Source organism: Salvelinus alpinus, chromosome 4 (assembly GCF_045679555.1).
Source record: "Salvelinus alpinus chromosome 4, SLU_Salpinus.1, whole genome shotgun sequence".
Classification (NCBI taxonomy): Eukaryota; Metazoa; Chordata; class Actinopteri; order Salmoniformes; family Salmonidae; genus Salvelinus; species Salvelinus alpinus.
Window position 1 is genome coordinate 48,227,891 of NC_092089.1, and position 27,575 is coordinate 48,255,465.

Genomic DNA, 27,575 nt, shown 5'->3' on the forward strand with positions numbered 1-27,575 from the left:
AGAGCAATTAAGGTGCAGAGCTGTTGGGCTTCTGTAGGCTTTGCTCCGAGTGTTGTTATCGTCCAGCAATGCTTTGATAAGTATTTATTGCCATCATGCATTTTGACGTGCACAAACACATTGCATCATGTGTGTTTCAAGCAACATGTCATTTACAACTGAATGTAGGCCCATTTCTAATTTGTTCTTGGACATTGTCGAGATACATACATTCGTTTGTCATTCAAAAGCCTGTTTCTTGCAACATTCTAAACTTGAATAGCCACATCCTAATAACCATAGTGGTAATGAACATTGTAGAGCCTTCCTGTAGTTTTTCTAAATATGACTCCGGAAATTGCAATTTATGTCAAAAAATCTCTGACCGCAAACTTGCACACTGTGATAAAAAGAACCGCCTTCCAAAGTAGGTTACACAGTAAGACCATGTTCCCCTTAGCAAACAGATCACTAAATGTTCTCTGACAAATAACCATCTATCGTCGATGTAGGAAAGTGCATATTTTAAGGCCTTTACTTTTTAAGTCTGCAAGTCGATCTATATATAGATGGAGACTATAGATATGGCTATAATATGATAGGCCCAATGCACTTCCTTGAGGTTGAATGTAAAAGGTGACTTTAAACAAATTCACAATATATTGTTTTATGATTTAATAGCGTGCAAAGTTAGACGATAGAAAATGTGAGTTTCTGTATTTTCATAGAAAACATTTGCCTTTATCAATTTCCATGGGGTTATCATGAAAGCTATCACACATTGGTTATGCCTCAATCTGGCTTTAACGCATGCATGGAGTAGCCCAAACCTACTTTAGTTTGTCTATCACTATAATGTGTTCAGAAAATAGAAACTTTCTTTGGCCATTTAGGTAAAAATAAATAAAAATAAATAAATAGCCTAGATGAGATGAACCCAAGCCCGATAACAAGGCACAGCATTAATAGCCTACTAGTATACTTAGATTTATTATGCATTTTCTGTCTTATACATTTAACATTTTCTCATTTGTGAAAGAAAATAACGAAAAATAGTTGAACTGTCCCTTCAGTCCACTGAACAATGTTTAGGCCTATTTTTTATTAAGATCATCGATGAGATATTTTGATTGAGGTTCTGGCATTGTTCAGCTTTGTAATATTCTGGAGTTTTTCATTGTGTCATTCAGTTGGTAAATCAGTTGAGTTGATGATGGACTCTTCATCATTAGGCTGGCCAGGAGGTTGTGTAACTAGAACCCCCATGTGTCCTTGTCTGGAGACAAGGGGGGGGGGGTCCCAATCACGACTCGTGTCTCCCACACCGTACACGACTTGGCAGCTCACTTTTCCAGATGTATTTTTTCTCTGCTGAGGGAAAATTGCGGTGTTTGTTTATACAAGGCGCTTGTGCCGGCCTTATCTGCTCAGGCCACTCACACCGTGATTTCAGAGCTTCAGCATGTAGTTTACGGGCTATTGTTCTGTCGAATGGCTTCTAAAGATATGCTCATGGCCTCCCACCTCATTATAACCAACTTGAAAGTTCTGATTTTTAAAACACCCTATCTGTCCCCCGCCCTGTCTCGCATGGGTTTGTGCTTAGTCGACGTTGCCAAGCATAGAAAAGGGTCATGATTTCCATAGATTTTTTAATGACTAAGTCAATAGCCTATTGATAGGCATACATGCGTTTTGGTGTAGCCTATTAGGTATTCGCTATTGACCTAATTGGGGAAGACATTTTCTCAATACATAGGCTATTTTTAAACTGGCCTAATTTAAATAAAATAATTTGTAGATCAAGTTGTATTCCTATAAAATAATATATCTAGGATTACACTAATACACTCTCCATTCATTATCTGATCATGAATGGGTTGTCAATTTATCATGGGAGTAAGATAGCCAAATGGGCATGCAATGTTAATTCGATTTTGGGCGCTCAATTGACCATTTTATGATACATTTTTGTGAATGGGTGTGTGTGTGGCTGCCAAATCTGTGTTCGTGAGTCGTGGCTGACGTCACGGCCAGTTAAACCGCAGTTTTTTGGGACAGAGGAACGGGGAGTCACGAAGCAAGATGACACATTCCTTTGCGCCGGGGAGCAGGCACGCCCCTCCAAGCTCCGCTGCTTTATAACGGGACTGGGCCGGGCAGAGGGAGACAACACAATTGTAACTCTGAACTCCAAGTGGAAGCAACTGTTCCCGTCAAAGATGTACTGGGATACCATCCTGAAATCCAACGAGAGAAACATAGACACCAGAGACTCTAAAATAAAGGTAGGATTTTGCATCCTGCGGTTTTAAGTTTTGTTCATGTATGCAGCCTGTACGAACACTTAAAATGATTAAGAATGCAATATGTATTTACATTTTCAGAGACCATTCGATTATACATATCAACCAAAGCTGTAAAATTGTATGAAACAGATGTTCCACAATAAAATGGGCATGGCATATGTATTCCACTTTTTCCACACAGATGGAGATGTACCAAGCTGGATATTATATGGAAGACTTCAGAACACAGGAAGTCCCTGCTGGTTTGGACTTTGCATCATATGGTAAGTCATGTTCTCATTGGATAACATATTGATAAACACTGATCAATGTATCCGTTCAGATTGAACTACACCCCAAACCAAATAACTGCCACCAACGCCACTAGAATTATGATTAATCATCAACTTTAATAGTTATCATTTTACACTCTGAAACTAACTTTCGGAGTATCCACATTTTTCTATGATAAGATTTTGAGCTATGTTTCCTGTAGCTCTGTGTAGTAGTTGAAGGACAAAGGAAACGTTTTTTTGCGGAGTTAGTATCTCATCAGCCCTGTCAGAAACTCAAAATGAGACCTTGACATCTGCTCCTTCTACTCAACTGAGGGCTGCATCAGGAAAAGGGGTGCTGGGGTGTATGTCCATGCACTGTTTGTAGGAATGTCAGTCTGACTGAGGGAGGTAGAGTGAGATGGGGTGGTCGGGTTAAAGACCCTCCCTCTCTCTTTCCCTAATCCTTTCCTCCAGACTTCCTTCTCCAACAGATTTAGATACCCTCTCCTCCCCCTTCATCACTACTCTGTCACACTTCCTCCCCTGGCGTTTCCTCCTCTTTCCCTCTGTTTCCCCTTCTCCCGCCATTCAACTCAAATGGCTATGGTTGAGATTTTGTTCTGGGTGCTGCAGAATAGTTGTTGAATAGATATATTCATGTACTATTATTACTATTATTAAACGTCAATAAGAATAATGAGTAATAGTAGTAGACCATAACATATTATTGCTTGTAGAATAGCAGTTGGACAATCTTTAGAGATACGCTTATAACCCCTTCATAGCATTATAACCTGTTACATTCTAAACCAATTCTATTTCTATTCCATGTTGAGTTCTGTTCAGATCTTCATGCCTTTTGACTCATCCCCATCCTTCTCTTCTATCTCCGTGACCTCCAGACTACAGTGATGAAGACCTGTCTTTTTTATTAGACAGTAAAGGACCGGGGCAGCAACAGTATCCAGAGAGTTCTGGAGAGCCGCAGAAGAATCCACGTACGTACGACAACAAAGGTACACCTATGAAGACTCTTACAGAGACTCTTTAACAACCACTTTATTAGACCACTCTGATAAGCATTCTGGGGGAAAAAATCACTGGATAGGCCTGTCAATGACCATTGACTAACTTCCGGTGTTGCTCACGTGTTTTTATTTTTGACGTCTTTCATTCTTTTTTTTCAGTAACCTCAAGTGACTCTGTCCTGTTCAACCTGGATTCATACCCAGAGTTTAACTGTTGGGCGTCATACCCAAGTGGTGAGTGTCAGTCCTCTATTCTCCAATCCATATGTTTCTATCATTTTGAGAATGATTCTATTATCAACACCTGTTGTAGTATTAGAAATGAATGAATATTGATCATGATTGTTCATTCCTTTTTTCTCTCTATTCATTATTAGATGGGCTGACTTTGGGCCAGTCTCAAGCGGGGTTCCAGGATTCCACCCAGACGTACCACAGCCTTGTGCCCCTGTGTTCCCCAGCCCAGAGTGGACAGTTCAGCCCGAGCATGGAGAATGCCAGCACCTGCAACTCTTTTCTCCCTGGAAAAGGAACGAGCCACAGAGGGAGCCCCAGCACTGTCAGCCTGGACCACCTCAGTAAGAAAGAACACACATTTTGAGACATAACACAAAAAAAAATGTATTAACCAATGAATGACCATTAGGCCTATTTGTGTTTAAAAACATATTGCCTGTTTTTGCTTGTAGGCTGTGTAATATCTAATTCATATCATTTTTTAAGCTGTTTGTTATAACCAGCTCTTCTTTGTTTATTTAACTTATAAAAATAACCACACAGAGAAATCCATAGGCTATGATTACTTGGATAATATTTACAATGTCTAACTCCTCCTCCTCCTCTTCCATAGATGAATCTGAGCAAAGCTACACCCGTCACTCAGGTGAAAAACTGTATGACTCAGAAGCACAGAAGACCTCCTTCTGGCCGGACTACCCCTCTCCCAGCTATGGCGCATCCCTGCCGCCCCCTCACCACCCTCCATCTTGTTCCTCAATCCCTGGACCACAGCAGCACTCAGAGCAGTACTGCTCCCGTGTGGCCAAACGCAAAAGTGCACACTCCCAAAGACCCGAGAGGGAAGGAGGACAAGTGATGGGAATGTCAGTTTATCCAGGTAAGACTAGTCTCTTATCATGACTTATCATTACTACTGTTATACACGTGTGTGTGAGCAGGGGTAGTATGTGTATATTGGAGCCTGATTGTGTGTTTGCTCTAGAATGTGATTTTGTCATTACTGTGTCTTCTTTTAAATAGAAACAAATTCATAGTATATCTTAAGACTAGCAGGCAAATAAACAACTTTTGGATCCAGTCTAGGGCTAAAGACGATACAATTCAGAATTTGTTCATGTGTATTTTCTCTCTATTCAGGATCAGGGCCCATCCAATTGTGGCAGTTCTTACTGGAGCTGCTTCTAGACTCCGCCTGCTGTACCTTCATCTGTTGGACAGGAGACGGTTGGGAGTTCAAGATGTCCGACCCAGCAGAGGTGAGTTTCTCTATTGATTGTGAGAGATTTTAACCACTCGTAGTAGGAGTTGGAAACCAGCCCAGGATTGAGCAGTGGGAATATGCTATCAGGCGTTTGTGGTTATTTTTTAACAACCACCCCTTTTGTGTTTCATCCAGGTGGCCAAGCGCTGGGGCCAGTGTAAGAACAAGCCCAAGATGAACTACGAGAAGCTGAGCCGCGGCCTGCGCTACTACTACCACAAGAACATCATCCACAAAACGACAGGCAAGCGCTACGTCTACCGCTTCGTCTGCGACGTGCAGGGGATGCTGGGAAAGACGGCACAGGAGGTCCTGGCCAGCCTGAACATTTTACCCACGGGTACAGAGTCATCCTGGCAAGGCCAGGGGGCACCAGTATTATCGCCAGAGTCCAGCGAAGCATGGGCGTCGCAGTAGGGGGAGTGTACCAGCAGCGCTGGTCCTCATTGGTGCTATTGGCTCTTGATATTGTTATGGCTACATCACTAGAAATATGCTATGTAGAACAAACATGCCTCTTAGACATGTAGAAAAGGAATCACATTGGCTCTATTTATGGCATTTCTATCTGCAACATTAGACAACGTTTGGTGTAACACTTTTATTACCAAGTGATACAGTAGTAGCCATAGCTGTGGGAAGTAGGGGTGCTAAAGTAGGGGTGCAGCACCCCCTGAAAATCAGAATAAAAAAATTCTGTAGTAGCCTTCAATTTGATTTCATTTTAGTGTATGACTTACCTCCTATTAACATCAGCAGAATAAGAGCTCAATGAAACTGTAAGCCCAGTTGTCTCCAATACTGATGCTCTTTATGTTAATTACATGGTTAGTGATTAACAACCCCCCTCCATCCTCAAGTACTTCTTGCCCCCTCTAAAATAATGGGTGCATGACACCACTGCTTACCACCCATGCTGTTGAACAATGTTCAACATTAACTTTGACTGTGAGGATCTGTCTATTTTTATATCCTAACATATCTACCTCTTTTATTGCTGACAAAATAAAGCTAAGAGGGACAATGCTTGTTCTGTTGAATATAATGTGTGTGATTTACATGATTTAGGGAACAATGTTGTTTGTACAATTTTTGTAAATAAACTGTACATAACTTGAAAATACTATCTTAAATTTTCTGTATTATTTCGAAAGGTATAAAGGCCTATATTTAAAAAAAGAAAAAACTAAAATGAGCAGGCAAAAATATATGCAAATAATATAATAAATAATACATTCGTTAGATAAATGCTAAATTAATAATAATGGATTAGGTTATTTTGTTTCTTCTAGAGTGTGCTGATGGACCTCCCCTCGGCCTATGACGTGAGACGGTGCGAAGATATACGGTATCTTTAAGAGAAGACAGTCAGTAGCCTATTAGACAACATAGAATAGAAGACACGTAGCCTAATCTCACAAAACCTGGTTTAAATTACAGGTTGGCATAAAATAGGCCAAAAACCGTTGGCGATATATTAATCGGTGTCCTGGAACTGACGGAATTCAAGAAATGTAAGTCGAATAAAGTAGGAGGCACGTCCATCGGACATTTAAAAAATATATATTTAATTTCATATCTTTGAAAGGTTTAGAAACCACTTCAGTTATCACAAAAGTAGGCTAGAACAAACCTTTATTAGACCTAGGCCCTAAATAAATTGCATTGAAATGTCCATGACGTATGGAAGGAAAATTATAAGGAAATTGACAGTTTTACTTTCACTTATGCGAGCATTCTATTTTGCTCTTCTGGGCAGAATGATATCAGACAGTAGCATATATTCAATTTGCAACTCAAAATAGGCCTAATACATTATACCATAAACACACATTTCGATTGCTTGCTGATTTAGATCAATCTTTAGGCCAACTATTCATATTTGTATTCGATTGGTGGTGTCTCATGAAGCCTATTTTACAACTCGCAGAACTTGCGTAACATCGGGTGCTGCAATGTCCGGTGCACCTGGACCAAAGAACATGATCAAAGGTAAACACTAAACCAGGTGTTATATAGCCTAATGTCTCAAATATGCCGACGTTATTAAAATGTATGTTTTGCTGTAATTAGTGATGGTTAATGGGGAAACATTCAATACCTTAAGTATTCTACCTCGATGAACAATCACAAAAGTCCTTCCTTTTAATTTATTCTTCAACCTACTGTAGTTGCAACTGCTGCCCTCCTCTAGAATCCTCAACAGCATTTTTCACTCCCTATAGCCTATTTAATCCTGTCTGAATTAGAAAAAGTGCATCACGCCTACCCTCCAATTTGCACACCCTACACACATGCACACATACAACATTAAAGGAGGCATGTAGAGATATAGGCCCCTATCAAATATATTATGTATGCTTTGCATTCCATCACTGTCAAAAGTCCCAAGTCATGTCCTCTCTCTACCTCAGAAAAACACTTTGTGGACCATCACCGGACGGCCCTGATCGACAGAGTGAGCCAGGTGGAACCCCTATTGGATAGACTCCTGGATAACGGAATCATTACCCAAAACGCCTACAGTGAAGTGAGGGCTAACAGAACCAATCAGAAAAAGATGAGGGAGCTTTTCGATGGCCCTCTGAAAGCATGTGGGCCCAAAGGCAAAGATATATTCTTAGATATCCTGATGGATTTGGAGCCATTCCTGATCAGTCACCTGAAGGGGGAATAATGAGGATATGAGCCATTTTTTTAAGGCATGCAACAAAAATATGATGATAATAATGCACTCTGTTTGACAGTGTATTCTTAAATTGGAAAAAATGAATTGTCTCCAAAGTTTGCAATAAATTAAAATTATTTTGATTAGCAAATACTGTGTGGTGAATTCTAATCATCTAGCTTTTTTAAAACACAACAATAGAAAACATACAAACAAATCAAATCAAAACAAATGATCAAATGTTATTAGTTACACGGTATAAAAGAGGAGGAGAGGGAGGCAATGCAAAAAGTCTGGGTAGCCATTTGATTAGATGCTCAGGAGTCTTTTGGCTTGGGGGTAGAAGCTGTTTAGAAGCCTCTTGGACCTAGATTTGGTGCTCCGGTACCGCTTGCCGTGCGGTAGCAGAGAGAACAGTCTATGACTAGGGTGGCTGGAGTCTTTGACAATTTTTAGGGCCTTCCTCTGACACCGCCTGGTATAGAGGTCCTGGATGGCAGGAAGCTTAGCCCCAGTGATGTACTGGGCCGTTCGCACTACCCTCTGTAGTGCATTGCGGTCGGAAGCCGAGCAGTTGCCATACCAGGCAGTGATGCAACCAGTCAGGATGCTCTGATGGTGCAGCTGTAGAACCTTTTGAGGATCTAGGGACCAATGCCGAAACTTTTCCATCTCCTGAGGGGGAATAGGTTTTGTCGTGCCCTCTTCACGACTGTCTTGGTGTGCTTGAACCATGTTAGTTTGTTGGTGATGTGGACACCAAGGAACTTGAAGCTCTCAACCTGCTCCACTGCAGCCCCGTCATTGAGAATGGGGGCGTGCTCGGTCCTCTTTTTCCTGTAGTCCACAATCATCTCCTTTGTCTTGATCACGTTGAGGGAGAGGTTGTTGTCCTGGCACCACTCGGACACGTCTCTGACCTCCTCCCTATAGGCTGTCTCGTCGTTGTCGGTGATAAGGCCAATGACAATGACACTGTTGTGTCATTGGCAAACTTAATGATGGTGTTGGAGTCATGCCTGGCCGTGCAGTCATGAGTGAACAGGGAGTACAGGAGGGGACTGAGCACGCACCTTTGAGGGGCCCCTGTGTTGAGGATCAGCATGGTGGATGTGTTGTTACCAACCCTTACCACCTGGGGGGCGGCCCGTAAGGAAGTCCAGGATCCAGTTGCAGAGGGAGGTGTTTAGTCCCAGGGTCCTTAGCTTATTGATGAACTTTGAGGGCACTATGGTGTTGAACGCTGAGCTGTAGTCAATGAATAGCATTCTCACATAGGTGTTCCTTTTGTCCAGGTGGGAAAGGGCAGTGTGGAGTGCAATAGAGATTGCATCATCAGTGGATCTGTTGGGGCGGTATGCAAATTGGAGTGGGTCTAGGGTTTCTGAAATAATGGTGTTGATGTGAGCCATGACCAGTCTTTCAAAGCACTTCATGGCTTCAGACATGAGTGCTACGGGTCGGTAGTCATTTAGGCAGGTTACCTTAGTGTTCTTGGGCACAGGCACTATGGTGGTCTGCTTAAAACATGTTGGTATTACAGACTCCGACAGGGAGAGGTTGAAAATATCAGTGAAGACACTTGCCAGTTGGTCAGCGCATGCTCGCAGTACACGTCATGGTAATCCATCTGGCCCTGCGGCCTTGTGAATGTTGACCTGTTTAAAGGTCTTACTCACATCAGCTGCGGAGAGCGTGATCACACAGTCTTCCAGAACAGCTGGTGCTCTTATGCATGTTTCAGTGTTATTTGCCTCGAAGCGAGCATAGAAGTAGTTTAACTCGTCTGGTAGGCTCGTGTCACTGGGCAGCTCTCGGCTGTGCTTCCCTTTGTAGTCTGTAATGGTTTGCAAGCCCTGCCACATCCGACACGCGTCAGAGCCGATGTAGTACGATTCGATCTTCATCCTGTATTGCCGCTTTGCCTGTTTGATGGTTCGTTGGATGACATAGCGGGATTTCTTATAAGCTTCCGGGTTAGAGTCCCGCTATTTGAAAGTGGCAGCTCTAGCCTTTAGCTCAGTGCGGATGTTGCCTGTAATCCATGGCTTCTGGTTGGGGTATGTACGTACGGTCACTGTTTGGACGACGTCATCGATGCACTTATTGATGAAGCCAATGACTGATGTGGTGTACTCCTCAATGCCATCGGAGGAATCCCGGGACAAATTCCCGTCTGTGCTAGCAAAACAGTCCTGTAGCTTAGCATCTGTTTCAACTGACCACTTTTTTATTGATCTAGTCACTGGTGCTTCCTGCTTTAATTTTGGCTTGTAAGCAGAAATCAGGAGGATAGAATTATGGTCAGATTTGCCAAATGGAGGGCGAGCTTTGTATGTGTCTCTGTGTGTGAAGTAAAGGTGGTCCAGAGTTTTTTCCCCTCTGGTTGCACATCTAACATGCTAACATGCTGATAGAAATTTGGTAAAACGGATTTAAGTTACCCTGCATTAAAGTCCCCGGCTACTAGGAGTGCCGACTCTGGGTGAGCGTTTTCTTGTTTGCTTATGGCGGAATACAGCTCATTCAATGCTGTCTTAGTGCCAGCCTCAGTCTGGGGTGGTATGTAAACAGCTACGAAAAATACAGATGAAAACTCTCGAGGTAGATAGTGTGGTCTACAGCTTATCATGAGATACTCTATCTCAGGCGAGCAATAGCTCGAGACTTCCTTAGATATCGTGTACCAGCAGTTATTTACAAATATACATAGTCCACCGCACCTTGAGCATATAACCAGCCAGCTGTATGTTGATAGTGTCGTCGTTCTGCCACGACTCTGTGAATAATAAGATAATACAGTTTTGAATGTCCCGTTGGTAGTTTAATCTTCCGCGTAGGTCATCGATTTTATTCTCCAAAGATTGCACGTTTGCTAGCAGAATGGAAGGAAGTGGGAGTGTATTTGACCGCTTACAAATTCTCAGAAGACATGTACAAAATAAGTAAAAAAATAAGTTACAAACAAAAAAGCACAATCGGTAGGGGATACTAAAACGTCAGCCTTCTTCTATGGTGCCATTGAATACATGTAGTAACATGGTGTTATGTAGCCTATAAAAATGAGTGAACAATACATCTGTGCTTAGGCTATGTCGTTTCTTAAACATAAACAAGCATACGGCCATTTGAACATAAACGTCTGCTTATCATAAGAGAGCCATTGATAGCCTGGTCCTAGATCTGTTTGATCTGTCTTGTCAATTAGTTGTCATTGTTTGCATAACATGGAGCGGCAAGGACTGGCATGATGATGGCACAAACAGACTGGTATCCAGGAGTGTATCTTTGAGTCGCATTAGAGTTTCTATTGAACACATTCAGGTAGGTCCCTCCGTTTCATTTTTTCTGCTTTGTTTGCATCAGTCTCTTCTGTTTGGTTTCTTTTGGTTGCTATAGCTAGTGAATACAGGCTACCGTCCATATTTGGCTGTCTGTAGACGTAGATGGGATAATGGCAGTTCATGTGCTAGTCGGAACTAGGAAACTGCATTTCCGATTTACTAACTGGTTGAACTAGTCTGAACTAGGAAACTGACATTTCTGACTTCCTAACTGGTTGTAGTTGCTCAGGTGCTGCGTTCAGTCAGTTAGCAAGTCGGAAATGCAGTTTCCTAGTTCCGACCAACACATGAACGCGCATTAGCCTGTTTTTACAAGTTCCAGGGAGTTCTGCCTTTAGTTGCATGTTCAACACATTCACAGTGTATTTTTTTTAATCTTTGGGGAGGACACATCATCTGTTTAAAATTGCAGGCTACTTGCACAAAATGTTATCTTAGTAGGCTTGTGTGACAATGCTTTATTTGAACAAAACACATTTAATATTGAACAGTCAACTCAATGTATTTGAAATAAAACGTAATAAAAAATTATAAAACACAATTCATACACCATGCTGCTAGCATAATCAAAAGCCACAGTTGTTCACGTTACGTTTTTGTCTTCAGTGTATCTGTAGTTTAATAAAAAACACAGGATTTGGCAAAGACTCCTACTCCCTGCATTCATTGGGAGAGTTAGGTAACAGCACCAAACAAGCATGTCCGACCCGTTCTAATTATACCAAAGTGATCCGACCTGATTGTTGTCTGGCGCGGAACCTAGTGGGAAATAACACTGTCTGAAACTAATGAGAAGATCGACTGTATTTGAATAAGGTTAGTGCAATTAGTATCTTGTTAGCTCGATGCTTTGTTTACCTAAAACGCGCAAAGAACGATGCAGTTAGCCATGGAGCTCAGCTAGCATGATTTAGCTTCTAGCTATCCGGGTAATAAAGATGACAGCTAGCTACTGGTGTTCGTTCATAACACGGGAATAGTTACTGTAGTCACCGATTACATGTATGTGAGGTTACATGCTGTAGCTTTAATGCATGTGACAGTAGGTGTCAAATTAAGAAGTGCATAATTCCATCAAATATTGAGTACCACCAATCTGTTTCTACTATCATTCCACTCCTTATCAATCCCTGGAAATGACATGGAGTACAAGGAGGGGCATGTTAGCAAAAGTGGTTCTGTATTTCAGACTAGACCACTACCAACAAAATGTAAACAATGGTTCAAAAGCATCCCATGACCTTTTCAAATGCATGCTATGCTTCTCTATGCTAACAATTAAGTGTGGGAACAAATACAACAAGCAACATCATGTTTCTTGTCACTGTTGGGCAGGTGTGTGCTTCTGCGTGCCACCAGCAGAGATGAGTTACGCCATGCAGCTGTTGATTCACCGTGGGGATTTCTGTCATGGCCACACGCTGATCCCCCTGGCCCTCCGGTCCCTTCTCCGCACGCTGAGTTCTGGTCCCCGTGTGAGCCACAGCCTTCGGGAGAGCTACCAGCTGCTACAGCTTGAGCTTCCGGATGAGGGCGAGAGTAGCCCTGCGCAGGTGAAAGAAGCCTACCTACGCATGGCCAAGCTGTACCATCCAGACTCGGGCGCTGCTACGGCAGACGAGGTGCTGTTTGCGCGGGTAGAGGAGGCATACCGCGCCGTGCTGGCGCACCAGTCCCGGCTTCAGAGCTGTGGGGGTTCGATGGAAGACGAGGAGGAGAAGGTGAAAGGCGTGGCTCCTCAGCACCGCCACTACCTGAGCTACGAGGGCGTGGGCTCTGGGACGCCTAGCCAGCGCGAGCGCCAATACCGGCAATTCCGAGTGGATCGGGCGGTGGAGCAGGTCCTCGACTACCGCCAGAAGGAGCATGAGACGGCGGCTGCAGCCGAGGGGGCGCTGGTGGAGAGGGACGTCCGCCAGCGCAGCCGGCAGATCAAGGTCACGCAGGCAGTGGAGAGGCTGGTGGAAGACCTCATTCAGGAATCCATGTCCCGGGGAGACTTCCGCAACCTGAGTGGCGCCGGGAAGCCCATCAACAAGTTTGAGCACAACCCGTATGCCGACCCCATGACCCACAACCTCAACCGCATTCTCATCGACAACGGCTACCAGCCACCCTGGATTGTCACGCAACGCGACATCAGAGAGGACATCGCACAGATCCGAGAGAGACTGCTGCAGGGCCGGGCGCGTCTCGTCGACCCCATGAACCCCAGGGAGCATGCTCAGTGGCAGCAGCTGTGTGGGGTGGTGGCGGATGACCTTATGAAGCTCAATAAAACGGTGGATAACTTCAACCTGATTGCGCCCATGCTTACCATGCAAATGGTCCACTTCAATTTGGAGCGTGAGATCGACCGCGCAGAGAAAGCAGCCATTCAAGGCAGACAGGAGAGGAAGAGGGAAAGAGTGAGGGAGTGGGAGGAGCAGAGAAGAGAAAGAGAAAGGGAGCGGGAGAAGAGAAATCAACACTCTTGGCAAGGCGGCCTGCTGGCATGGATGCAGAATTTACTAAAATGAGCAATGGGCCTTGAAGCAAAATTAGATAAAAAAGGATATTTCAAATCAAACTTTTATTTATAATTCATTTACACAGGTGTCAACACACTTCGAGAGGATAAGACAGAGGTGTTGAATCATTTGTCTTTTATGTCATTTGCAGTGTTTTTGCTACATTGGGTTGATTACAGTAGCATGTTATAACACACAGAAAACTAGAACAAGCCACTACTACAACACGGTTACTTGACCTTACTGTAACTCAACTGTGCTTTACAATAATGCTACACCGTGTCAGTGTCTGGACCTCAGGACACAATGGTAATGGTATCGGACTACAATAATCCATTTAATGAAATAGTTTTTATCTACGTTTATAAGCTAAGCGATTCTAATTACATTGATTTGTTTCTTTGCTGAATGAAGGAATGAAAGCATAGAGTACTCAATGTTCGTTATGAATGAGCAGTTGACTGAAACTGCCCTGAACTCAAATATGGGGAAACAGAAACCTCTGAAGATTTTTTCGCACACTTCCAGTCAGATGAAAATCTCTTTAAATAGCACGACTGACCGAATGCTAAGCTACGATGAGTGGAAGTGTGTAGTGACTTTTTCCAGTTTTGCATTTTGCCTCCCGCAACTTCACTAATCGATTATGGGTATGTGCGGTAGATTCTGCCTATGATTGCATTACAATAAGAGGTACTGTAACTCAATCTCTTTCTCACTTGTCATCGTGACTATAATATGTTATATTAGGATTGAGAACATCAACACTATTATCTCCTCACTATCCATCCCAACCTATCCTGGGAGCTGCTCCAATGCAGCAGGGTTGCAGATGACCATGGGGTTCTTCCCATTGTCTCCAATACGTGTGTCTGCCCCATGCAGTGCCTGTGTGACGGCCCGTGGGAGGGTGAGTCCTTTGGTCCAGTCGTGGGCAATGTACTGGTGATACGGATCGTGGGAGCTCTCTAGCTTCTTGGAGCGGATGTAGCTCAGCATGATACCAAACGTGAAGAAACTAAACATACCTACCATCAGTAGAACGTACACAAATCCCTGAGCTTGAGCCTTAGGTATAGCTCCGCCCACTGGGAAAACCGCATGTTGGGTAGTGTAGTTTTGAGAGCGTACTGGGACCAGTAAACCTGTGCCGTTCAGACATTGCTGTAGGAAGGATAGCAGGAGAGTCTGCAGCTCTGTGCCATTTAAGTGCAGCATTGCTGATCTCTGCTGGTTGTGGAAGGGAACTGCTGCTCTGTCAACTGATGAGGGAGGAGAGCCTTGGTCAGTACGCTCGCACAATGAGACACAAACAAAAACACACATTGCAGAAAGTCTTAACACAGACACAGCACAGCCAATTTGACACACACAAACACACAAACTAATGCTGCGGAACTCACTTCTCTGTTCTCTTGCTGTGGATAAAAATATTTTATCTCTAGTTGCTCCGATGGCTTCTGCCTCAGTTTCTGTTGACTTACCTGTGAAAACATGGTATTACACATCTAAGACACAAGTGTGGAACAAATTAGCAATCATAGAAGAAATATGTCAAATGAAGAGTGCAAATACCTTTGGAAACTCAAGGTATTGTTGCTCAAAGGCGCTAGTAGAAGAGGATGATGGTGACCTTTTTAAATAGAGTACTCCGTTGATTTCGAGGTCTCCAGATCCCATAAGGGTATAAACTGTAAGGTAATCTGGTTCCACCTACACTTCCACTCCAAGACTTGTCTTTCTCTCGCTCGCTCTCTCTCTCGCTCTGTCTCTCTCCCTTACACACACATACACACACACACACACAGACACAAAGAGCTTAACCACGTCAACACGTTTAATGAGCCATAGATGTCATGTCAGAGGTCAAGGTCAGAACCTCCGCATGGTATGGTAGTGGTGCCGTGTGATTTACTCTTATGACCGCAGGACACTGTGGTTCAGTTACGGACACTTCAGTACAGTTAAACCTGTGTGGTAATAACTCTGTTATAGTTGTCTCCATAGCTATGATCACCTGGTCAACATGCTTCAGTGTTGTAAGGTGTATGGTCAGTTTGTGGTCACTTCTGGATTGTCATATCTGTATGTATGGTGAGTCTTATGTTCGTGTGTGGTTGTGATGGAGCTAGGCTGTAGAACAAAGCGGCATTCAGACTGGAGGGAGAGTGGCGAGATTAAGTTACAACAGGAGCAAATCACAAATCACCTCCAAACGTCCTAGCTATCCCACTGCTTTTCCGTGTGTGTGTGTGCGTGCATGCGTGTGTTACATAGAGACTCACCTTCAGGGGCCTAAGCAGTCCAGCGAACATTCAGCATTGCAGACAGAATGAACAACATATAATTGTGTCAATAGTCCATTCTACATGATAAACATATCCCAGTGACTAGACCCCAGGCATTCTGCACCTAAGGAGTCCTTGGGACAATCTCATAATTTGCAGATAAAATATTATTTGACTATGCCTTTAGATGTTTGGTGTAAGCCTATACAAAACAAATATCCTATAATCCTATTGTATCTTTTTCTGTGACCTCTGGAATAATTGTATAACTTATCATTATTGATCATATCTTACTATTTATTGCTGAATATCAAGGTTGTGTGGTCTAAATTCTCATCCGTTAGCAGAGTGTGCCACCTGCTGGTTATTTTGGATTAGTTTGTGCCAGGACCGCTGGCTCAGTTGCAAATGTTCCATTCAAGACAGATACATCCTTCAAACACAAAAGGAAAAGTCCCGAGTTTGTGAGCACATTTGATTTGATTTTCCTTGCTCCATATATGACAGTTCAAATTCTGCCTACAAACACTATGAAGAAATATACAGTGGCAGGTCAAAACGATCACACTCAACACTTCCACTGCAAATCAACATTCATTACATTCCTATAGGTTGATCATGTCAAATACAATTTTTTTAATCACTTTGGTACTACTTTCACAAGTGTGTGATGAAATTTCACAACTCAAAACAGATCATCAAAAAGGCTGGGTTTTTTTTCCTCAAAACTTTAAGTACATTTTCAATAGACTAAGTAAAACAATCTTACAGTAACTTTTTCACCAAACCTAATCAGTGTTTCATCTAGAAATACCTTTCATATAAAGTAATTGCCTTTCACAATGCAATGCTCACAATACTTTTAATATGACCCTCTTCTCATTTGTGTAATGAATACGATGGGAGACAGAGTGCTGGTTTCAAGCGCAGGGTGCAGCAGGTGTTTAATTGTAAAGGACCACAGGAAGAGGCAGGTAGCTGGGTCCAGGGGCAGGCAGAAGGTCATACACAGGGGCTCCAAAAATGTAACAGTACAGGCAGGGAAAGGCTAATAACGTAGTCCAGGAGATCAGGCAAGAGGTTGATGACAGGAAATCCGATAGGCAAAAGGTCAGACAGGGAATAGGCAAAAAGGCGTCGTTAGTGAGGATGGCCAAAAACTACGATACACGGGAGGACTCATACGGGAAAAAACAGCGCTCCAAATATAAATGTGTATCAAAACAAACAATACCTCACAATGATGGGGTGCCAAGAACTGAACTAAATAGTGTGTGTAAATGATATGCAGGCGTTTTTTGACGAATTTGGCCTCTTATGATGTTTGTGCGGTATACTGTGTGTAATACAAGGCTGCAGGGAGGCTACTGCATCCATTCATTTGTCTGTTCAGTTGATGTGTATGGATTTGTCCTGCATTTATTTTAGTGTGCAGACATGCAGGGTGTGTTATATACAGACCTTTGAATGTGTATGTATCATTTTGTATAATATGCTTGGATTCTGTGCTTTCCATCTTGTAGAGTCACTGTGACTTCAGTTTCGAAAGGAGCTGATGGTTTACCTGCTTTGTTTTGTCCTTATTCAATAAAGGAACATAATGTTACACATTGTGTTTTTATATTCATATGGAATGTGTATTTGTTTATATGACAGAGTACTAGGGCCACACTGAAGAAAAAGGATAAAGTCATAAATTTATGAGGCTGGTTCTTTCTGCAGAAAAGCTACATATTGTTTTTACAGTTTTGATACTTATGACAATGTGATACTTAATATTCTGGCACATCAGCATGTCTTTGTTTATGAAACCATACTGAAGTACAATTTCACGAAATGCCCCACATCTGTCATTTTAACAACTGTCCTCCTTTAAAACAACTGGTTACAATATTATGACTTGTGTTTTTTTCCCCTCTGTGGCCCTAATATTCTATCATTTTATATATAGCCTTATAGTCTATGGGAAACTGTAAATTATCTAATGATAGCAACATCATCTAAAAATCATTTTTTATCCAAAATCATTGAAATTAATGATCACAAACGTTTAAATAATAACAGTGGGTCTAGTTATATGTGATAACAATGTATAGTGAGCAGTGAAATAACTATTGGTTTCCATTTGTGGTGACTGCTGACTGACATTAGGGATGAGATTAAATAGATCCTGGAATTTAGCCTGGTCTGGAGCAGGCTAGCTCCACAGAATAAATCTCCATGGTAATTTATACCATAACATATCCTCCTGCCCCCTATCCATCTTTAGTGCAACCGGATTACGGATCAATTGAGCCAGGATCACCAAGATATCCTGGCTTAATCCCTTATCCTAGTTTTGTGCAACAGGCCCCAGGTGTGTGAACAGGTAATCAGAATTCAGGTGATTGGGATCTGGAGAGTGAGCTGCGTTCAGGGGATCTATATGTTTGAGAGTGTGAGTTGGAAGCAGACGTTACAATTTGTTTTACAGACATGCCAACATGCACGCATTTTGCGTACCAACTACGCAATTCTCTGTCCATGTACGCAGTTCGAGATCCGAGTTAAAAGTACGCAGAAATGAATAGGGCCCGATTTTTATTTTTTATTTTTACATATATATATATATATATATTTACATGTTAATAAAAAATACATCCACTGAGTAAATCTAACACCCCGATTGTCGAGCTGCAACACACAGACATGTACGGAGTTTGTGTCAACGGACATGGAGATTAATACATCATTATTCGACGTAGTTACCCTGTGTCTGCCCCTCCTGTTTGTTGTGATGCTGAGTTTGCCAACTGTCAGCTGTACGTAAACACATGGACAAATCCCTTTTCGACTCCATGTGTTGTGGAAAGGTGAACACATTGTTTCAAGCTAACGTTAGCTTACATAATATGGACATTCAGTGGGCTCCAAAGTGCCAGCAGTTCACTCGCATTTGCTAGTTCAAGTAATGAAATGCAAATACGAAAAATAACTGGTCGCATTTGTGCGGTTGTGATATACATTTAATTCTGCGTCCCATTAGTTGTGTTTTCCACGTAACATTACGAGGATCACGCAAGCTGATAGACTGTAACTGTAATTATGATCCACGTCACAAAAATATCACAAAAGTATAATAAAAAATAAATATAAACATCTTGGCATTAATTAAATGGAGTCGGGTGTTTAGAAAACTGCGCGATGAAGAATGAATGAGTGTCCGGTTTTAGCTATAGAGGCAACGCTTCTAAAATGCCTTTGCAGGTTTTATACATTTTGAACATCTGAAATGATGTATGCGCTGCAAAGAAATACAATAGGCACCTTTACATAGGCTGAAACACCGGACTCTTCTAGCGAACAGTGCTCAGACCATCAGATGCAGGCATCATTAGCCCAATAAATTTAAAAGCAAATTATTGAAATGTATGCTCATTCAGCTGTGCTTCACAAGTAATACAACAACTGATCTATTACCGGTGTGATCATATAGCCTACCTCAAATTTTGAAATATAATTAAACAAATGTCTCCAAATACAATGCATTCACTGTCAGGGCAATTCAAGCAAGGCCAATATGCGGTGATAATGTATTGGGCCTATAGCTTACTGCACAAACCGCATTGCTACAGAACTGTTTTTAATTGATTAATGTTGCATAGGCTTACGTTTTTAATTCATGTTAAAAAAAATCTGAGTGGTAGATCTCGGCTTGCATTTTGACTGGGATTTTGACTCAGAAAAGGTTGGTGACCAGTGTTCTAGAGTTTTCCCTGTTAACACTATCAACATTTCCCTTTAATGTGGCAATGGTGATCGAATCAACGCAATATTAGCCACTTTCAATGCAACATACCTAAACAAAATGTACTATGCAAGAGATTTTGTTGTAGGCAAAACGCATCAGAGTAGGATTCTATTGCATTGACATGCAATACTCAGCCCGTTATTTACACAGACCGGTGTGGCATAAATGATCAGAGCTGCAGTAGGCCTATATGCAAATAGACCATTGCCATATATGGATCTATCCCATTTACTTTGAACTAAACTGTGATTACAGCGTGAGCGGTCGTGAGTAGATGCACATGTTTTGAGATCAAAGCGAGAGCTGCATGTAGCCATGTGCGCATTTTGTTCTTATGCTTTGCTAGTTAGTGAGTTATTAACCCATTTATAGATCATTTGTAGTCAGCAATAGGGGAGTGATTGCTTCCTACAGGAGCACAAAACCTGTATAACTTTGATAAGCGAGTCAGGTAAAGAGCTTTTTTTTTTTTTTTTACTTAAAGGGGCAGTATTATATTTTGAGACAAGCTTGAATAAGCCAAGTAGCCAATAGGCAGAGGACAGCATAATTTGTCTCATTCTCTGTAATAATGGTATGGGAATAAGAATTCATTTTATTTTGTAAAGTGGTTTCTTGCATCAAACAACACAACATTTTCAGTCACCTCCTTGTCTGAAGGACAAGTGGATAAACATCAAGCCTTGTATGTTTTTTCCCCCGAAAATCTCATGGAATCTAGGCCTACATTGAAACCCACACATTGGCTACTACTGTAGGCTGAATGATAGAACAGCTATTAAAATGTTAAAATGTTATGGGATGCATTTTCTCCTTTGTTTTTGATGGAAGGCCACTCTGGTAGGACTACATTATGATCAAATAGCTACAGTAGCCTACATTACTTGGATCCTACAACACTGCACACCTTATTGAGCAGCACGCCTGTCAAGGTGAAGGGGTCACCTATGTCATTCTGTGGGATAATGTCAGGTTCAGTGGAGATTTTAGCATGTAAATCTTGGTGGGGAAAACGCCCCAATTTTTTTTTAGATGCATGCCAGCAAAGTCACTGAACAATACATTAATTGCACTATAACGGCGACAAGCGGTGTCCACAAACTGTTAGGGCCTACATAAAGCTGTCCCCAGGGGCGAAGATCTGATATCAACCTTGGAGGGGACAATTACATTCAATTTTCTCAAGAGCAATTCCTGAGGGGGACACCAAAAGTAGTGCTGTAACACATAGCATACGTTGTTAAATGTACAGTGGGGAGAACAAGTATTTGATACACTGCCGATTTTGCAGGTTTTCCTACTTACAAAGCATGTAGAGGTCTGTAATTTTTATCATAGGTACACTTCAACTATGAGAGACGGAATCTAAAACAAAAATCCAGAAAATCACATTGTATGATTTTTAAGTAATTAATTTGCATTTTATTGCATGACATAAGTATTTGATACATCAGAAAAGCAGAACTTAATATTTGGTACAGAAACCTTTGTTTGCAATTACAGAGATCATACGTTTCCTGTAGTTCTTGACTAGGTTTGCACACACTGCAGCAGGGATTTTGGCCCACTCCTCCCTACAGATCTTCTCCAGATCCTTCAGGTTTCGGGGCTGTCGCTGGTCAATACGGACTTTCAGCTCCCTCCAAAGATTTTCTATTGGGTTCAGGTCTGGAGACTGGCTAGGCCACTCCAGGACCTTGAGATGCTTCTTACGGAGCCACTCCTTAGTTGCCATGGCTGTGTGCTTCGTGTCGTTGTCATGCTGGAAGACCCAGCCACGACCCATCTTCAATGCTCTTACTGAGGGAAGGAGGTTGTTGGCCAAGATCTCGCGATACATGGCCCCATCCATCCTCCCCTCAATACGGTGCAGTCGTCCTGTCCCCTTTGCAGAAAAGCATCCCCAAAGAATGATGTTTCCACCTCCATGCTTCATGGTTGGGATGGTGTTCTTGGGGTTGTACTCATACTTCTTCTTCCTCCAAACACGGCGAGTGGAGTTAGACCAAAAAGCTCTATTTTTGTCTCATCAGACCACATGACCTTCTCCCATTCCTCCTCTGGATCATCCAGATGGTCATTGGCAAACTTCAGACGGGCCTGGACATGCACTGGCTTAAGCAGGGGGACCTTGCGTGCGCTGCAGGATTTTAATCCATGACGGCGTAGTGTCTTACTAATGGTTTTCTTTGAGACTGTGGTCCCAGCTCTCTTCAGGTCATTGACCAGGTCCTGCCGTGTAGTTCTGGGCTGATCCCTCACCTTCCTCATGATCATTGATGCCCCACGAGGTGAAATCTTGCATGGAGCCCCAGACCGAGGGTGATTGACCGTCATCTTGAACTTCTTCCATTTTCTAATAATTGCGCCAACAGTTGTTTCCTTCTCACCAAGCTGCTTGCCTATTGTCCTGTAGCCCATCCCAGCCTTGTGCAGGTCTACAATTTTATCCCTGATGTCCTTACACAGCTCTCTGGTCTTGGCCATTGTGGAGAGGTTGGCGTCTGTTTGATTGAGTGTGTGGACAGGTGTCTTTTATACAGGTAACGAGTTCAAACAGGTGCAGTTAATACAGGTAATGAGTGGAGAACAGGAGGGCTTCTTAAAGAAAAACTAACAGGTCTGTGAGAGCCGGAATTCTTACTGGTTGGTAGGTGATCAAATACTTATGTCATGCAATAAAATGCAAATTAATTACTTAAAAATTATACAATGTGATTTTCTGGATTTTTGTTTTAGATTCCGTCTCTCACAGTTGAAGTGTACCTATGATAAAAATTTCAGACCTCTACATGCTTTGTAAGTAGGAAAACTTGCAAAATCGGCAGTGTATCAAATACTTGTTCTCCCCACTGTATATTGAGGAACCATAATTCCTACAACTGGATAATTGATAGGTACAGTAGTTAACTGAAGGGTTTTCCCAACTTGTTCAAATGTTTAAATCATTATAATTCTACTACTAATAATAGTTATAGCAGTGCTGCTTACCAGTCCAGTATGTATGCAGGTATTCGTACTTACAACCAGCAATATCAAGAAAGGTCAGTAGGTGACAATGGTACTGTACACTGTATGGGTGTAGTTTTCATAAATACAATGAACATGGTGAGATCACATCTAAAAGAATCTCCATTGAGAACCATCACAAAGTTGGTCTCCGTATTGAATTGACCTTTTAATTTGACTTTTTCTGATACATTTATATAGTCATTAAATATGTGAACCTGGCCTGAGTCTACTACAATATCTTTGCAAGAACAAAAAGCTTAAAATAAGTACAGTTCTAAAAGCAAAATAACTACTTCAATGAAAAACCCAAATAAATCAAACAAAATATCCTTCAGTCAGTGTCTCAACTCTTCAAACAGCAGCTATGGACAAGTATGTCGCACAAAGTATGCAATTTTAAATAAAATAACATGAAATAAATAATTTGTAAGTGTACTGAAAACTACTAAACAAAAGAACAAATATCAATTACACCAGGGGTTCTCAAACAGGGGTCCATGGACTAATTGCAAGGGGTCCGTGAAATAAAAAAGTGTAATGAATGTAGTCAGTACCACAAGGTTTCCAGTAAGTTTACATATAATATAGAGGGGGTGGAGGTACCCCAAAAAGGTTGAGAACCACTGCTATACACACTACTGAACAAAAGAACCGAGCATATGTTTGCGGGTTTCCTCAACAACCCATCAGTTGCCACTTTCGCAATGCCCTCGCCTGTTGTCTCCGACACCCTGTATAGCCCAATAAACTCCTTGTGAGGGACATGGTCATGGTCAACATAACGCAGACAGACATTCTCCTGTTCAGCACCAGAGACATCTTGAGTACCATCAACAATTAATGAAAATTGTACAATCGGAAGAGACCTAATCTCAGCTGCAATGCCTCGAATGACTATTGGCCATGATGTTCAGAATTTCATTCTGTGCTTTGGGGCCTGTGTACATTGTGGTACGCTCTGTTAACCACTTCAGTAAAATGGGATCATCCTCTTCTGCCCTAAGTTTCAAAATCTGGTATAAATTCCCACTGTCATCCGTGTGGCCTCTAAAGGCTTGTCCCTGTCTTACTACATGCCGCACCGAACTAACAATTTTCATCAAGCAATGCCTTGCGTCATCCTGCTGTTTACCCCACGCGCTGGATAACTGGACACTGATTGGATTTAGCTGGTGTGCTGTTACAATTACAAAGTGGCGTTGGGTTTGGCAGTTTTGATGTGCTGTGAATTTTTCAATGGCTTTTCTCCAGTTCCTAAATCCTGCACTAATGAAGGCAGCATCTGCTCTTTGGCCAAAAGATGGCTGGCTTGAAAACCCTTGGCTACAGTGAAAACACAACACTCCTTTTATTGATGGATTATAATGTAGCCAGGGGAAATCGCGAAACCATCTCTCTTGAAACGTCAACACTCTGTTGGCAAGAGTTTGCGGTTCTATAAATTGTGGGTGTGGCTGATATGGTTTTGTGCCATCACTGTGGTAACTGGACAATGCTGTGCCACTGTCCCCTATACTGGTGCTGCTGGCAACAAGGGTGACACTTGGTCCTGCCGTGGCTGTGACACTGTCCTCTGAAGTCTCTCTCCCTGGCTCTTTCCCTTTCACCACCCTAACTGACTCACAGTCTGTCTCCTAGAAAATAAATAAGGTGTTTGCCGTACTCCTAACTACCGGTACCCAAAACTACACAATTAATCACAACAGCAATACCATTGCCGTAAACAAATCTTAGTTTAGTCACCACTTTAAGTTGAGAGTGGGGGTATCCATGGCATTTTCCAATTATGTCCCTATTTTACAAGTCAAAAAAATTGAGAACCTTTCATAATGTTGCCAAACAAAGACTCAACAAACTTACCTGAGACTCCCTGTCTCTGCCAATCTGTCCCTGCATATCTGTCCCCAGCTCTGCTGTCTGTGTGCCATCTGTTGCCTGCTCTGCCTAATGACATCATTGTGAAACATTTCCATTAGCATTTCACTTCTTTCTTATGAACATTTTATCAACTAGTCTTTGAGATATTAGGCTACTAGAGTTCTTACTATGCGTTTTGGTGTACTGACAAATACTCTGATGTCCGTCTTCTTACTTTTTTTCTGCCATTTTTCTACCTGACTGGCTGGCCTAGCTGCACACACACATTTACACAACACATGCTGCAACCTTTTGTAATTTTAATAGTTTGTTTCATATTGGCTGGCTTCCAACAATAGCTGAATTTGTAAAGCTAGCGAGCACCAATTCCGTTTCTGTGTGTTTGCTATAATCTTTGCTACCTGGTTAAATAAAGGTGAAATAAAATAAAAAAAAGTTCACTAGCGATAATTTATATTTTGCAACGAGATCATTATATATATTTAAGACAATGGTAGAAGAGAGTGTAGTTCTGTTCTGTTCAGTTTGGACTTCAGTTTATCGCTAACCTTATCACAGGGACGTCGAAGCACTACAGCTGCATGCTGATCTTGGATCAGTGTGAACCCTGCCAACATAAAAATAAATAAATAACAGTGCTATGGACCTGCTATGGATTGACTGGATTAACCTCACGTCAGTTACGTACATGTCCCTTTCGGACAGTAGATACGAACCCTCGATTACCTTGCCAGCTAAAGAACTGGCAGTGGATCAAACCATTGTGAGGCAAAGGGCGGGGGGGGTCGCAATCTTTTGAAACTTAAAAACGCGCTATTAAGTGTCTATAATCAGCACAAGTGCTTTCATTGCGTATTATTAATATTATTGAAATTACATAGTTATGTTTACAGTGATATATTGGGGGGGACAAATCATATTTTTCCCAAGATGGGGGGGTCGTGTCCCCCCCGTCCCCCCTGGGATTTCCGCCTATGCCTGTCCCAACAGCAGAGCTTTCTTTCCAGGACAATGGAGTGAATCCTTTCCACCGCTACACCTTGCTATTAGCGGAGCCTTGTCTGGCAGCGAAACAATTAATTCAGCCTCGTTTACTGCCTTTTTAAAAAACATAGCTGATATGGTTGAGTTGCTTAAACAAATGTGGTTTCTACTGACAATTGTGATGTACAAAATTTAGCATACGGGAACGATGAGCGGACAAGAGGCATTTCCTAATTTTGATTATGTCACGCCTGCTCCCGCTCCCCCTCCCTTGCGCTCGAGGGCGCCAGGCTACTCGTCTTTACACGCATGAGTCACCATCATTACGCGCAGCACCGCTCATTGGACTCAGCTGGGCTCCTTCACGTGGTTGATTGCCCCTGTATATCTGCCTGTTCCTCTGTGGTGTTCCCTGTGTCTGCATTAATCGTTGTTATGTGTTCCTGTCCAGACGCTGTTTTGTGTCCGTCAGTTAATAACCCTTCACTCCCAGTACCTGCTTCTCATCTCCTGCGTCGATCCTTTCAGATTAAGACATTAATGAGACGGACATAGTCAATATAACTATGTGTTCAGCACTTTTGAAATGTACATCAACAGAATGCAGAACATGGGCTGCTCTTACAGTATTTTCCCTGTACACCAAGTCAGAACCGTATGATAAAGGGGGCATATAAGCTGACAATGAAACCTCTTACAATATTAAATTACATTTTTCAAAAACAGGTTATAGGCTACGTGTGCAGCACCACCGAGTCAGAACAGTAATGTTAGGTGAAATTAAGAGGTGAAAATAGACCAAATTATTAGGGTGAGGCACATGGGCTACTTACAGCTTACTACACAACATACACTTATGTATACTGTAGCTAAGAAAGTAAAACTATCTCCCTTGCATATTATGTAATTTATGCAGCAGCATACAATACATTATTGGACTCACCTTGGCTTGTGATGTGTTCACTTAAACATGAAAGTGGCACGGCGGTTCTTTGTGGGCAAATTTTGTCATCAAAGTCTGGCATTCTCTGGATTTATGGTGGGAACTCGGGAAAAAACACAGCCACGCCATTGAATAGCAGGCTAGAGGTTGCTTTCCAATGCTTGCAGTTAGCCACTGATTCCTTCCAAACGACTCATTGTTGAATTTGCAATTTTCAACTTGTTGTGTAATCTTTATATCCAATTGCCGATGAGAACCGATACGTTTTATCTATAATTTCTCTTCATTATTTCTCTTCACATGACAAAGATTAAAAATTATTTGCCAGTGTATTGTCGACTTGATTCATGATGATGACGGCGAGCTAAGACTTTAAAAGTAAGATGTTGACATGATCAGTCCAATCAAAGCTACTGTACATATAACGTGATTTTACGTTATTTTATCTGTGGCCAATGACCTTGAGCCATCTTGGACGGGCACTTGTAATATATATCTATGGCAGGACCCAAAGGCTGCATTTTTGGATGTCTACCCTTACTAAGGACTTAAACTTGGCAATGACGTAGTGTCCCCATGAGTGACAGAACACTGAGCCAATCAAGGAGCAATGCTCCTAACTTTTTGCTGGCTCGCCCCACCACCACAGAAAGCACTGAGCTAGGCTGAAACACCTACATTTTGGAGCTGCCTTTCTCAAGAAAACAAAAAAGAGACCATTTGTGTATGCGGCTTTATTGACTCAATGATATTTGAAAAAAAAGAATAGTTGTTTATATATTTTAGTATTCTTTTTTTTTTCTGCCCTGAATGACGGGTCGCCACTGGTCAGGTTCCAGCATGCAAAGGGGTTCCAGCATGCAAAGGTGGTCAGGCATGGTTTCGGGCCCAAACAAAGATGGCGCCGACAGAGATGGTCGCCTCGCTTCTAGTCCTTAGGAAACTATACAGTATTTCATTTTTTTTATGTATTATTTCTTACATTGTTAGCCCAGAAAATCTTAAGTGTTATTCCATACAGCCGGGAAGAACTATTGGATATCAGAGCAACGTCAACTTACCAACTTTACGACCAGGAATACGA

General features: G+C 42.1%; 3 protein-coding genes and 1 long non-coding RNA gene across 5 annotated transcripts; 3 read left to right on the forward strand and 1 right to left on the reverse strand.

Moving 5' to 3' along the window:
* Positions 1 to 2,080: 2,080 nt before the first annotated feature.
* Positions 2,081 to 6,200, forward strand: LOC139573807 (protein C-ets-2-like). Its single transcript, XM_071397696.1, has 8 exons — positions 2,081 to 2,267; positions 2,470 to 2,551; positions 3,448 to 3,561; positions 3,733 to 3,807; positions 3,951 to 4,151; positions 4,424 to 4,690; positions 4,951 to 5,069; positions 5,210 to 6,200. The coding sequence occupies exons 1-8, from the start codon at positions 2,202 to 2,204 to the stop codon at positions 5,489 to 5,491; spliced, it is 1,206 nt and encodes a 401-aa protein (XP_071253797.1). The 5' UTR covers positions 2,081 to 2,201; the 3' UTR covers positions 5,492 to 6,200.
* Positions 6,201 to 6,398: 198 nt separating this feature from the next.
* On the forward strand, positions 6,399 to 7,893 carry LOC139573808 (apoptosis-associated speck-like protein containing a CARD). 2 transcript variants are annotated; one of them, XM_071397698.1, is made up of 3 exons: positions 6,399 to 6,588; positions 6,986 to 7,066; positions 7,489 to 7,893. In XM_071397698.1, the coding sequence occupies exons 2-3, from the start codon at positions 7,030 to 7,032 to the stop codon at positions 7,749 to 7,751; spliced, it is 300 nt and encodes a 99-aa protein (XP_071253799.1). In that variant the 5' UTR covers positions 6,399 to 6,588; positions 6,986 to 7,029; the 3' UTR covers positions 7,752 to 7,893. The 2 variants fall into 2 exon arrangements, with proteins under 2 accessions (XP_071253799.1, XP_071253798.1); XM_071397697.1 differs by having other exon boundaries at positions 6,402 to 6,588; positions 7,005 to 7,066.
* Positions 7,894 to 11,737: 3,844 nt separating this feature from the next.
* dnajc28 (DnaJ (Hsp40) homolog, subfamily C, member 28) lies at positions 11,738 to 15,040 on the forward strand. The gene is made up of 2 exons (XM_071397700.1): positions 11,738 to 11,902; positions 12,422 to 15,040. Exon 2 carries the CDS (start codon positions 12,451 to 12,453, stop codon positions 13,603 to 13,605), a length of 1,155 nt encoding a protein of 384 aa, XP_071253801.1. The 5' UTR covers positions 11,738 to 11,902; positions 12,422 to 12,450; the 3' UTR covers positions 13,606 to 15,040.
* On the reverse strand, positions 14,829 to 15,413 carry LOC139573810 (uncharacterized). Its single transcript, XR_011674658.1, has 3 exons — positions 15,172 to 15,413; positions 15,000 to 15,080; positions 14,829 to 14,858 (listed from the first exon to the last, which is right to left on the reverse strand). It is a non-coding gene; the product is annotated as an uncharacterized lncRNA (long non-coding RNA).
* Between the last annotated feature and the right edge of the window lie 12,162 nt (positions 15,414 to 27,575).

Excerpts from the sequence above, each read along its gene's own strand:
- LOC139573807 (XM_071397696.1), top strand. The coding sequence starts at position 2,202 with ATGTACTGGGATACCATCCTGAAATCCAACGAGAGAAACATAGACACC. Across the intron at positions 2,552-3,447 it reads TTTGGACTTTGCATCATATG|ACTACAGTGATGAAGACCTG; the intron begins GTAAGTCATGTT and ends CGTGACCTCCAG. Across the intron at positions 3,562-3,732 it reads ACGTACGTACGACAACAAAG|TAACCTCAAGTGACTCTGTC; the intron begins GTACACCTATGA and ends CTTTTTTTTCAG.
- LOC139573808 (XM_071397698.1), top strand. The coding sequence starts at position 7,030 with ATGTCCGGTGCACCTGGACCAAAGAACATGATCAAAG. Across the intron at positions 7,067-7,488 it reads ACCAAAGAACATGATCAAAG|AAAAACACTTTGTGGACCAT; the intron begins GTAAACACTAAA and ends TCTCTACCTCAG.
- dnajc28 (XM_071397700.1), top strand. The coding sequence starts at position 12,451 with ATGAGTTACGCCATGCAGCTGTTGATTCACCGTGGGGATTTCTGTCAT.